Consider the following 13,628-nt stretch of genomic DNA (forward strand, 5'->3'; position numbering starts at 1 on the left):
ATTGGATTACTTGCTGTCTAGGGAAGGGATTCAGGGAAAGGAGGAAGAAAAATTCAGAATACCCTTGGTTTTTGCAAGGGTGAATGTTGAAAAGTATCTTTGCATGTATTTTGAAAATAAAAAACTTATTTAAAAAATTTTGACATATGGATGCAGTGAAATACTATGATCCTTTAAGGAATATTGTCTTTCATGGTTCTTTTTAACAACAAGATAATTCAGACCAATTCCAATGGTCTTGTGATGAAGAGAGTCATGTGCATTCAAAGAGAAGACTGTGGGAGCTGAGTGTGGATCACAACACTGTTATTTTCACTTTTTTTATTGTTGTTTGCTTTCATTTTGTTTTTTTTCCTCATTTTTTCCCTTTTTGATCTGATTTTTCTTATGTAGTATGTTAATTATGGAAATGTGTATAGAAGAGTTGCAAATGTTTAACAATTTGGATTACTTGCTGTCTAGGGGAGAGGGTGGGAGGAAGAGAAAAAATTAGAACATAAGGTTTTGCAAAGGTGAATTTTGAAAATTATGCATATGGGGCATCTAGATGGTACAATGAACAGAGCACCATCGAAGTCAGGAGGACTTGAGTTCAAATTCATCTTAGACACTTAACACTTCCTAACTGTGTGACCTTGGGCAAATCACTTACCTCCAATTGCCTCAAAAAAAAAAAAAAAAGAAAAGAAAATTATGCATATATTTTGAAAAAGAACAGCTTTAATTTAAAAAAAAAAAAGGAAGAAAAAAAAGAAAGAAATATTGTCTGTAAAATATACAGTGAAGCATGGAAGAACTAATATGAACCACAAAGAATACAATGTAAATTTAAACTACTTATATTTATATTTATTCTAATTTTGGCCCCAAAGAAAAGAGATGAGAATGTAGCTTCCCTCTCTTCCTTGCAGAGATTGGTAGCCTGGATCAAATGTTTTAAAGAAAAATTGTAAACAAGTTAAGTGCATAATAAACAATTTAAAATTCAAATCCATAAGTGTAAAGTGAACATATGTGTGTGTTTCCCTAAGTATTTCATAGACAAAAGTTCACAAAGTCCAAAGGACCTAGCCTGATCAATCATAACAATTTCAAAAATCAATTTTTTTTTAGCCATCAAAATTTCCATTAGTTTAGGTCTTTCTCAACAGATCTAAAGTTTTACAAACAAACTGCTTTAGTACCTCCACAAAAAATTATGAAACAAAAGATGGTGATAATAATCCACCAGACACTTACATTAGAGAAATAAGAAAGTGTTCTTGTGCAGCAGTGTTAACATAGCCTATGAAGCCCAATCAAGGCACAATCCCTAATGACTAAATTTGATCATTTAGCTAATTAAACTAAGAATTGTCTTTGATTATAAATTATCCTAACATGCAACCATGCAAGTAAATCAAATAGGTAGTTTTTTTGGAAATATTGTCATTTTCTGAAATACAAAAATTTTAAATATGGACAACAAATACCTTGTATATTAGATGATGTTTCTACCAAATTACTCAGCTTTGGACTTTTAGGATCTGATCTTCCAGGATCAGCTTGACTGTCTTCATTTTCACTTTCATCTTCTTCAGAGGAAGAGGATTTTTCATCAGAAGAACTGGCAAAGATAGCTTTAAATAAATCCATGGACGGTCTGCTACCTTCTTCATCCTTCTGATCTGCTCTTTCACTTTCTACCTGAATATTATACAATAAAAAGGGTAGTGCAGAAAGAAATAGAAAAAGGGATATGTTAAAATATTAAGGGAAGAATGCACAGAAAATCCAAAAGCATGTGTGTGCATATTCTCTGTGATGATTTCCCCACAACTAGGAACAGTACCAGAGGACCTCAAGAAAATAGTCCAATCTTCATATCAATAACCAAACTAACAAAAATCATATGATTATCTCAATAGATGCAGAAAAAACATATGACAAAAATACAACACTCATTCCTATTAAAAACACTGGAGAGAATAGAAATAAATGGAGTTTTCCTTAAAATGATCAGTGGCATCTATTTAAAACTATCAGCAAGCATTATATATAATAGGGATATACTAGAACCATTCCCAAGAAGATCAGGGGTGAAACAAGATTGCTATCACCATTAATATTCAACATTGTATTAGAAATATTAGCTTTATTTCAATTGATCAAAGATGGACAGAAGCAGCTACACCCAAAAAAAGAACACTGGGAAATGAATATAAACTTCTTGCAGTTTTGTTTTTCTTCCTGGATTATTTATACCTTCTGAATTCAATTCTCCCTGTGCAACAAGAAAACTGTTCGGTTCTGCACACATATATTGTATCTAGGATATATTGTAACCTATTCAATATGTAAAGGGACTGCTTGCCATCTGGGGGAGGGAGTGGAGGGAGAGGAAAAATCAGAACAGAAGTGAATGCAAGGGATAATGCTGTAAAAAATTACCCTGGCGTGGGTTCTATCAATAAAAAAGTTATTAAAAAAAGAAAAAAAAAAGAAATGTTAGCTTTAGTAATAAGAGAAAAAAAAAGAAATAAAGAGCAGGAATGAGGAAACAAAATTATCACTCTTTGTAGCTGATATGGTGGTATACTTAGAGAATGCTAGAGAACCAATTAAAAAATTACTAGAAACAACAGCTTTAGCAAAACTTTAGCTTTTGTGCAAGACACAAAATAAATCCACATAAATCATCAGCATTTCTACATGCTATCAACAAAGAACAGCAGCAAGATATATAAAGAAAAATTCCATTTAAAATAAGTGTAGATAATATAAAACATTTGGAAGTTTACCTGCCATGACAAAGTCAGGAACTATGTGAACACAATTACACAACACTTTCAGATATAAACACAAGTCAAATCTGAATAACTGGAAGAATATCAAGTGCTCATGGGTAGGCTAAGTTAATATAATAAAAATGACAATTCTACCTAAATTAATCTTTTTATTCAGTGCCATACCAATAAAATTGCCAAGAAATTACTTTACAGAGCTAGAAAAAATAATAACAAAATTTATCCCAGAAGAACAAAAGATCAAAAATTTCAAGGGAACTAATGAAAAAAATTGTAAATGAAAGTGGCTTAGCAGTCATCAAAACCATTTGGTACTGGCTAAAAAACAGAATAGTCAATCAGTGGAATAGGTTAGGTTCACAAGATACAATAGTGTTTGACAAACCCAAAGACCCTAGCTTCTGGAATGAGAACTCACTATTTGACAAAAATTGTTGGGAAAATTGGAAAATAGTATAGCAGAAACTAGGCATTGACCCACAGTTAACACTGTATACCAAGATAAGCTCAAAATGGGTTCATAATTTAAACATAAAAAGTGCTATTATTAGCAAATCAGAAGAACAAAGGATAGTCAACCTTTCAAGCCTATGTAGAAGAAAGGAATTTGTAGCCAAAGAAGAACTAGAGCATATTATGAAATGCAAAATGAATAATTTTGATTAAATTAAGTTAAAAAGGTTTTATACAAAGAAAACTAATGCAAACGAGATTAGAAGAGAAACAGAAAACTGGGGGGAAATGTTTACATCTAAGGACTCTGATAAAAGCCTCATTTCTAAAATATATAGAAAATTGACTCAAATTTATAAGAATATAAGCCATTCACCAATTGATAAATGGTCAAAGGATATGAACAATTTTCAGATTAAGAAATTAAAAACATTTCTAGTCATGTGAAAAGGTGCTCTAAATCACTATTGATCAAAGAAATGCAAATTAAGACAACTCTCAAGTACTACTACATACCTCTCAAATTGGCTAAGATGATAGGAAAAGATAATGACAAATGTTGGAAGGGATGTGGGAAAACTGGGACACTAAATACAGTATTGGTGGAGTTATGGATGGATCCAACCATTGTGGAGAGCAATTTGGAACTATGCTCAAAGGGCTATCAAATTGTGCATGCCCTTTGATCCAGCAGTGTCTCTACTGAGCCTAAATCTCAAAGAGATCATAAAAAGGGGAAAAGGACCCAGATGTGCAAAAATGTTTGGAGGAGCTCTTTTTGTAGTGGCAAGAAACTGGAAAGTGAGTGGATGCCCAACAGCTAGAGAATGGCTGAATAAGTTATGTATATGAATGTTATGGAATATTATTGTTCTATAAGAAACAATCAGCAGGATGATTTCAGAGAGACCTGGAGAAAAACTTACATGAACTGATTAAGTGAACTGAATAGAACCTAACAAATATTGTACACAGCAACAGCAAGGTCATGTGATGATCAGCTGTGATGGATGTGGCTCTTTTCAACAATGAGGTGATTCAGGTCAATTCCAATAGACTTATGATGGAGAGAACCATCTATCGTCAGAAAGAGAATTGTGGGGACTGAATGTGGATCACAACACAGTAATTTCACCTTTTTTGTTGCTATTTGCTCACTTATTATTTTCTTTCTCATTTTTTGTCCTTGATCTGATTTTTCTTATCTAGAATAACTGAGGAGACAGGCATATAAACAACTGCACATGTTTAACATATACTGGATTATTTGTTATCTAAGGGAGAGGTTGGAGGGAAGAAAAGGAGAAAAAATTTGGAACACAAGGTTTTGCAAAGATGAATGTTGAAAAGTATCTATGCGCATATTTTGAAAATAAAAAGCTAAAAAAAAAAAAAAAACTAAAGAAAAAAAAAAAAGGTCCAGTCAAGAGGCAATGAAACCCTGAAATAGGATGGTTGCAATATGAGTAAAAAGAGATAAGAGATGTTGAAGAAGCAGAATCAATAAAACTTGGTCAACTGAATGACTGGAGGAGAAAGGAAATTGGGGAGACAGTGAACCAGAGTAAAATGTCATGAATGATTCTATGGTCACATCATAAACAAATTATAAAAGGAAAGAAGAAATTACCTATTAGATCTATGAATAGAGGATGAATTTATAAGCAAACAAGAGAAAGGATATTTTAATTACATAAAACTAAAAAATATTTTAAAATAAAAACAATAGCTAAAATTAGAAAGGAAATAGGTTATTAGGAGATATCTCTATAGGAAATTTCTTTGATAAAGCTCTTATTTCCAAGACAAAGAACTGATTTAAATGTATAAGAATAAAAGCTATCCCTCAACAGATAAATGACCACATAAGAAAAACAGGCAATTTTCTTTTTTTTAATCTAATTTTATTTCACATTTTGAATTCTCCTCTCTAATCTGCCCCTTCCTCCTTTACTTGCTGAGAAAGCAAAAAACCAAAACCTGTTAAAAATATGTACAGTCAAGCAAAACTAATTCCCACATTAGTCATACTAAACAAACGAACAAACAAAAAACTCCTTTAATCTGAACATTGATTTTATTACCTCTCCATATAGAGGTGAATAGAATAGTTCATCATAAGCACTCAGAGTTTCCTAAATCTTTCAGTTATTTGTCTTTAAAGTATTGTCGTTACTACATACATTATTCTCCTGGTTCAGATTACTTCACTTTGAAACAGTTTCTACATGTCTTCTCAGGTTGTTCTAAAACTATTCCCTTCATCATTTCTTATATTACAGTAGCATTCCATTATATGCTCATAGAATAACTTGTTTAGCCATTCTCAAACCGAAGTTGGACACCATCATTTTTCAGTTCTTTTCCTATCATGAAAAGAACTGCTATAAATATTTTTGTACCGAAGGGTCCTCTTTCTCTGATCTCTTTGTGGTATAGATTACTTAGTTATGGTACTGATGGACCAAAGGATATGCATAGTTTAATAGCTTTTTGAGTAATGAACTGGTAGTTTTCAAAAGAAGTAATTCTTTGTTTTCACTAGTCATATAGAAAATGCTATAAAATATATTTCATATGACTGCACATGTATGATGTAAATTAAACTTCTTGACTTCTCAAGGAGAGGGAAAGGGAAGGAAGTAGGGAGAGAATTTACAACTCAAAAATTAAAAAACAAATGTTAAAATTTTGTTTTGATATTACATTGTTTTCAATTTTAGTTGAAAAATAAAATACAAAAATTTTCCCCAAAATACTCCAGATCACTATTAATTTTAAAAACTTAGATTAAATTAACATTAAACTTCTACCTCATACTTATCAGATTGACAAAGTTGACAAAAACATAAAATGATAAATGTTGGAGGAACTACAGGAAAACAGACAATTATTTGATGAACTACTGGTGAACAAGCTGTGAACTGGTGCAATCATTCTAGAAAGTAATTTCTAGCTATATCAAAAAAATTATTAAACTGTGTATAGTCTAAAACCCAGTATTAACCTTACTTAGTTAAAACCCTAAAAAGAACAAATAAAGAGAAAAAGGAGCAAGATGTACAAAAATATTCATTTTGTACTGGTTAAGACCTAGAAACTAAGAGAGTACCCTTCAAATGATGAATGGCTAAACAATTATGTTACATAAACTCAACAATATCATTATGTTATAAGAAATAACAAAAGGGAGAATTTCAATGAAACCTGGAAAGTTATATATGAACTGATATAGAGTAAAGAGAAGAATGAGGAGCAATTATATAACAATATGTAAAGACAAACATCTCTGAAAGACTTAAAAATTGATCAATGAAATGACCAGCCATGACTCCAGAAGTACAACGATGGAGATAGCTACCCATAAATATTGACAACCATGAAGGATTCAAGATTCAGAACAATACATATATTTTTGAACATTGCTAATATGGAAATTTGTTTTGCTTCACTGTGTATATTTGTCAGAAAGATATTTTCTCTTTCTTTCTCAGAAGGGGAATAAAGGAGACAGGGGTGTAGAAAATAATGTGACTTACTCTCTTCCCTATCAGGAAGAAGCTACTATAAGATTTTTCCCAGAATGTAGGAAGGAACTCTTTATCAACTCTCATTGACCTTTGGGCATCTTCAAACAACCTTTTGAAATATTGATTAGCATGTCTTTAGGCAGGTCTGAAATCTGCCCAGTCAGATACTTTCCATCTAGCTCCTGAGTCCTCCCTCTTGATTTCACCTGATCTCCTTGAGAATTTCCCAAGATTAACTATGCTCAAAAAGTTATCAAACTGTGCATACCTTTTGATCCAGCAGTGTTTCTACTGGGCTTATATCCCAAAGAGATACTAAAGAAGGGAAAGGGGCCTGTATGTGCCAAAATGTTTGTGGCAGCCCTGTTTGTGGTGGCTAGAAGCTGGAAAATGAATGGATGCCCATCAATTGGAGAATAGTTGAGTAAATTGTGGTATATGAATGTTATGGAATATTATTATTCTGTAAGGAATGACCAGCAGGATGAATACAGAGAGGACTGGCGAGACTTACATGAACTGATGCTAAGTGAAATGAGCAGAACCAGGAGATCATTATATACCTCAACAATGATACTGTTTGAGGATGTATTCTGATGGAAGTGGATCCCTTCGATAAAGAGAACTAATTCAGTTTCAATTGATCAAGGATGGATAGAAGCAGCTACACCCAAAGAAAGAACACGGGGAAATGAATATAAACTGCTTGCATTTTTGTTTTTCTTCCCAGGTTATTTATACCTTCTGAATCCAATTTTCCTTGTGCAACAAGAAAACTGTTCGGTTCTGCACACATATATTGTATCTAGGATATACTGTAACCTATTCAACATGTAAAGGACTGTTTGCCATCTGGGGGAGGGGGTGGAGGGAGGGAGGGGAAAAATCAGAACAGAAGTGAGTGCAAGAGCTAATGTTGTTCTGGCATGGATTCTGTCAATAAAAAGTTATTTAAAAAAAAGAGAGAGAGAGAGAGAGAGAGAGAGAGAGAGAGAGAGAATCTCCCAAGATTCAATTTCCCCTATAATAGATCTAGTTGTGACAAAGAGCTTTGCCAAGTGCTCTTCAGAATGAAGCCCACTATGGGGTATGGTCTGTCTCTCTTCTTAGTGTCTGCCTTCTAATAGCACCTTTCTCCTTCCTAGCTAATTAATGATTAGGCCTCACGACATATTCCTTTAATGGATTCTTCCAAATTCCTTTCCTTTCTAACTATATGCTCTTCCAACTCTATCTCCTATTTGCCACTTCTGGTGCCTATTTTACTTCTTCATTTTGTTTGCAATCTATTTCCCTAAATAAATCTACCTTTTGCCAAAGAGAATGGCCACTGTGAATTTATCACACACTTATTTAGAACTAGGTATTATTATACCAACAACATCAAAAATAGATGCCTGTTAATTGAAAAAATGTTAACTAAAAATAAAGACTACCTCTTAGGTTGTAAACATAAGAGAATAGAAGAAAAGTCCTTTCTATACAAAGAAGGAAGTTTAGAAAAAGGGAGAGTTGAGAATTTAATATATCAATAATTTTATGTTAATGTTTAATAAAGGCAGTTATATTTATACACAATACAACTCTGCTATATTAGAATCGATCTAAATCATTTTTCTAATATTGGTAAAAATTAGTGCTGAGATTCTAGGACTCTAAAGAGTAACTAACATGTATACAAATCACTGTAATGGAGAAAAATGGTTTTGGCATAAAGAGCATGAGAGCATGACAAAAATAGCAATCTTATTTCTACCTTAGTTGAAGATGATTCCATTGTACCACCTTCAGCATTATTTACCAATGGCCTCAGCTGTTGCTTCTGAATTTCAGCTTCTGATCTAGCCATACTTAGAAATTCACTAATAGAATCTTCTTTCTTCTCTTCTTGATCAGGTATATCCCATCTGGATGGCTTTCTTGGTTCTAAAAATTGATAGATATCAAGAATAATAGTCATGCAAATAAAATTCTCCATCAACTAGATCACTTATCGTTCCTTATTATTATACTTTAAATAATCTTGGAACACAAAAACAAGCTGATTTATAAATGTCTGGGTAATTCTAATGAAGTTTGTAAGCAATTTGCTTTCTTAATGAATACCATTTGCTTCAGGTTTGATATCTGGCCACATATTAAGATACTGACATTTATGATGTTAATTAAATGATGTCCTACTCACTGTTGCGACTGTGATTCTGTTGTGCCCTTTCATTTGATACTTGAGTTGTAGTTAATGTTGTGGACTCAGTTACTGTTAAAAAGTTAAATACTGAATATTTATCACGTTTAACTTTTGGTAATCCAATTATAGTTGAACTAGAAGGGGAGAAGAAGATGAATTTTCATTAATACCAGCTTTCAAAAAAGTTATCCTGAGATAATATCAATTTTTCTTATTTTCTCCTAATAGGCTCTACAAAGATCTATATTAGTTAAAGTGGCTCAATTAGTTTAAAGAACCACTTTTAATTAATTTTTTTAAAAATTCATTTGTAGGGCACATGAAGAATATTTTCCAGAAACAAGACAACTTTAAAACTACAATTATATATTTAAAAGAAAAAAAACCAAACTGTACATAATAGAAATCTGACATTTCATGGAAATTCTCCTTTTCTATTCTACTATATATGTGCAAATGTTTGTTAAGTTCAAAGTTAAAATTAGAATTAATTTTAAAAGAAGTCTTTCCTAGTCCTCACAAATGCCTACATATAAGGATATATTAAGGACATTACCAATGAAACTTACTATAAAAGTATGGTAAATTTTAGGTTAACTGTTCACCTTTTCTTATAATTTATAACTAAATGCAAAGGATTGCAATGCCATGGGAGGATAAAAACATGTAAATAACATTCAATTTAAAATGCATAAAGAATATAAAACTGATGATAAAGGAGTTATAGATAATTGTGAAAATTCTTTAAATTCTAATACTACTAATAAGGTAAAATACTAAAAGATTTATAAATATTTAAATGTAAAAACAGACGTTATCTTTACTTTGGCAATAAGAAAAAGCTGTGCTGATGGAAAAATCTGCCTTTAACTTTACTATCATAATAACAACTTACTCTGGGTAAGGATCAGGAATGTTAAATCTTTTACAAAGCAGTTTTTCAGGATGCCACTCAAATTTATCTCTTGTGAGCTTTCCAAACATCTTCATCTTTACAGCAGATAGTTTATCATCAACATCATTCTGTAAAAAGCCAAGTATTTTATTTTCTCTCTGCTTTTGTGCTATCCTGCCTGCTTTGGCCTGTAACACTCTGTCTTATTACCATTGCCTCTTTAAATTCTTAATTTGTTTCAAAACTAAGCTCATATGCCATCTGCTACATAATTTTCTACATATTTTCTGATCCCTCTAGCTAGCTACTCATGCATTTTCCTCCCATATCCTCCTCTTGAATTAAATCTTCTATGTATTTGGCATGTACTTCTTTGTACATGTCACCTTCCCAAAAGAAGGTAAGCTCTTAGGGAGCAGGAACTGTTTTATTTTAGTCTTTTAATCCCACTATTCACCATAATACCCAAAATAAGGAAGTACTTAACACATGTTAACTAACTGAATGATTGTGTAAAAACCTAATCTGAGCAACTGAAAACAAAGAGGGACTTTTTCAAAAAAATCTATTAAAAAAAAAAAAAAAACAGATCTTTTATATTTCTATATTGTCTTACAGCCAGACTGGTGAAATGATGTACTGTCAAATGCTTCTATATTTCTATAAAGCATTTGACAGTACATCATTTCACCAGTCTGGCTGTAAGACATCTAACAGAGTTTCAGCAGCTTCAGTGTGGGAACCCTTTGATCAACACAGATCAGTAAGTAACTCATTTGTAACAGTCTTCTAAAGTGGCCTAGATCTCATTTCCCTCAAACTGACAATGATGACAAAAGAAGAAAATGACAAATGCTGAAGGGGCTGCAAGAAAACTGGCACACAAATATATTGTTGGTAGAACTGTGATTTGATCCAGTCATTCTGAAAAACAATTTGGAACTGTGCCCCAAATGACATAAATTGTACCTATCTTTTGACTCTCTTAAGACTTTTTGCTCCAAAAGATCAAAGAAAAAAGGGATTCCCAAATGTACAAAATTATCACACCTCCTTCATAGGAACCCAAAGCTAGAAACCAAGGGGTTGCCCTTCATTTGTAAAATGGTCAAACAAATTATGGTATGTGAATATAACGGATTACTACTACACCATAAAAAGACAAAATGGATAGCTTTAAGGAAAATGGGGAGACTGAAGTAATAGTGAAAGAGCAGAACTAGGAAAACAAATGATATAGAACATTATAAAGAAAAACAACCTTAAAAGACTTTAAAACTCTGATCAATGAAATGATTAACCATCAGTCCAAATGACTGAAGATGAAGCAAATCACTCATTTTTTGCCAGACAAGTGATCAGACTTAATATAGAAAGTGACAAACATTTGGGGGCATAAACATTGCAGGAATTTGTTTTGCTTAACTATGAATGTTTATGATGGTTTTATTTTTGAGGATGTCGTTTGTTAATTATTCGTATTCATTTGGTAGGAAGAATAGATGTCAGGAGAAATAAGTTATAAATGCATGTAATAAAAAAATACAAATTCCTTTTTAAAACAACTAAAAAAAAAAAAAGGTGACCAGGAAACTGAAAGATTAAGTAATGTACCTTAGCTCATACAGCTAGTGTGTCAAGAGGCAGGACTAGAATTTCTAATTCCAAGGCTAGTCCTTTAACTACTACATCACACTGCCACATTACTTGTATTATACAATTTAAAATAGTTTCCTAGAATTTTTTAAATTAAAAATTGACAATGCAATAAGATTATAATAGCAAACCTCTTGGTCTCGAGGAACTTCTACTTGGTCTGTGTCATCTTCCAGTTTGGCATGAGTAAATCTGGAAGACAGTGATGAACTGGAGGGTTTGTACAGCATAGCTGCTCGCACAAATTCATCACGTTCTCGTCCTCGTTCCCATTCGGTCATCCTAGGATCTAAACAACTCTCCACAGCATCTATCGTACAGAAGAGAGGAAATAATTTCACTGTAAAAATAAAAGGGCTCCTACTTATACCTAAATATCTACAGCTGCACTTTTTGTATTGGCAAAGAATGAGAAATAAAGCCAAAGCCCACTTATCAGGGAATGATTAAACAAGATGTTATCAATGCAATGGAATATTATTATTCTAGAGACAAAGCAAATATAACAAATGGACAAATTTATACAAACTGGTGTAAAATAAGGTTAAAAAGAAGCAGGAAAGTACTCTGTATGCCAATTTTTTTTTAAAAATAGGACCTTAATGAAACTATTTAGTTGATAAGATGATCCACCATTAATGTTTGAACTAATTTGTGTCGATCAAAAATAAAAACTCTACATTCCTAATTTTCGTAATAAGAAACATAAAATATTTAACTATAATGATGTTTAAAAAAAACTAACTTCAGATTAGACTAAGAAAGTATTTCAAAGACAAAAAAAATTTTTTTTTAATGAACTTAAGATTAAATTAAGATTCAATACTATTTTCTCTCTCACCATGACAATCAATTAATTTTGCTATATTTACTAAGGAAAAGATTTATTAAAATGCCCAAAAAATTGGTCATCAATATTAAGTGTTCAGAAATTTTTTTTTAATTTAGAATCCTTAGAAATCCAAACATAGTCATCTGACTTTTCTGCCTATTTGCCTCTTTTATATATAGCAAAAACATTTTATTACAGTTAAAATCATAACTTTTAAATAAATGTTAATAATTAATGCTTCTTGGGCAACAAGGTAGCAAAGAAATCTGTAAAACAGATCATGACAAAATATCTTTCATTTCTAACATATTTGAAGGTACTCAAAGAGCAAAAGCTACCCTCATTCACTAGATATCTACACAAGCCCTAAACAACACGAAAAGTGACATATTGCTTTCATTAATTTTTAAGATTAATTTTAAATTAATTTTCTCTCTTTCTTGTATTTGGATAATTAATATCAGCTGTTCCATCACTCTTCCTCTATCAATGCTTTTCAATCCCATGGTTTTTTTTTCCAATTCTATTTCTTTTTAACTACATTCCAAATCTTACACTAGGCTCCCATAAGGATTTGAGAGATTGAAGATGCAAACACCCATATTAAACCTGACTCAAAGGTAAAGTGGACTCAGTACCACCAGAATAAAGAACAGGACTTTTCTATTGAATCATATAAAAATTCGTTAATGGCTTAAAATGAATAAAAAAGGTATAGTAAAATAAGAGTTCCAGATTACCTTTCTGCCCTTGTTTAATATTGCCTAAGTATTTCTCATATCGTTTTTGTTTTTCTGGATCTTTTGCAAAAGGTCTGAAATCACTGGATCTTCCTGCAGTTACATTCCCACTCAATACCAACTGCTGTGTATATAGAGCATCATCTGGAGAATCTGGCTGAAATCTGTTACTCCAAGCTTTGGATATTAAAGCCTTCGCCTTTATTTCAGCTGCTTTGATTTCAGTTGCCCGTTTCATTTCATTTATTCTTTCTTTATCTTTCTGGGATAAAAACTCTAAAATAGATGTTGTTGAACCTAAATAAAAACAGTAAAAGTTGAGAAATATAACATATAACCATATTTATACCTTTTTAAGCTTTATTATACATTTTTGATACCTTAAAATTAATAAACTTTTAATTTATATTAATTTTTTTAAGGAGGTTAAAACCTCTCATGTATATCAATTAATTTTCTCTCATATTATCTCTATGAATGAGACACAGGTCAGATGCTGACATTCAAATTTTAGAGATGTCAAACAATTGCAGTGAAATAATCCAATG

General features: G+C 31.9%; 1 protein-coding gene across 2 annotated transcripts in view; it reads right to left on the minus strand.

Moving 5' to 3' along the window:
• The window catches only part of GPATCH1 (G-patch domain containing 1), a 46,822-nt gene that overhangs the window by 9,853 nt on the left and 23,341 nt on the right, over nucleotides 1-13,628 (minus strand). For both annotated transcript variants that reach the window (XM_051979741.1, XM_051979740.1), the window contains exons 11-16: nucleotides 13,081-13,377; nucleotides 11,640-11,818; nucleotides 9,853-9,980; nucleotides 8,955-9,091; nucleotides 8,526-8,695; nucleotides 1,473-1,686 (exon numbers count right to left, since the gene is read on the minus strand). In XM_051979741.1, coding sequence (XP_051835701.1) covers nucleotides 1,473-1,686; nucleotides 8,526-8,695; nucleotides 8,955-9,091; nucleotides 9,853-9,980; nucleotides 11,640-11,818; nucleotides 13,081-13,377 — 1,125 coding nt within the window. The remainder of the gene's footprint in view (nucleotides 1-1,472; nucleotides 1,687-8,525; nucleotides 8,696-8,954; nucleotides 9,092-9,852; nucleotides 9,981-11,639; nucleotides 11,819-13,080; nucleotides 13,378-13,628) is intronic.

This window comes from Antechinus flavipes, chromosome 2, assembly GCF_016432865.1.
Source record: "Antechinus flavipes isolate AdamAnt ecotype Samford, QLD, Australia chromosome 2, AdamAnt_v2, whole genome shotgun sequence".
Lineage (NCBI taxonomy): Eukaryota > Metazoa > Chordata > Mammalia > Dasyuromorphia > Dasyuridae > Antechinus > Antechinus flavipes.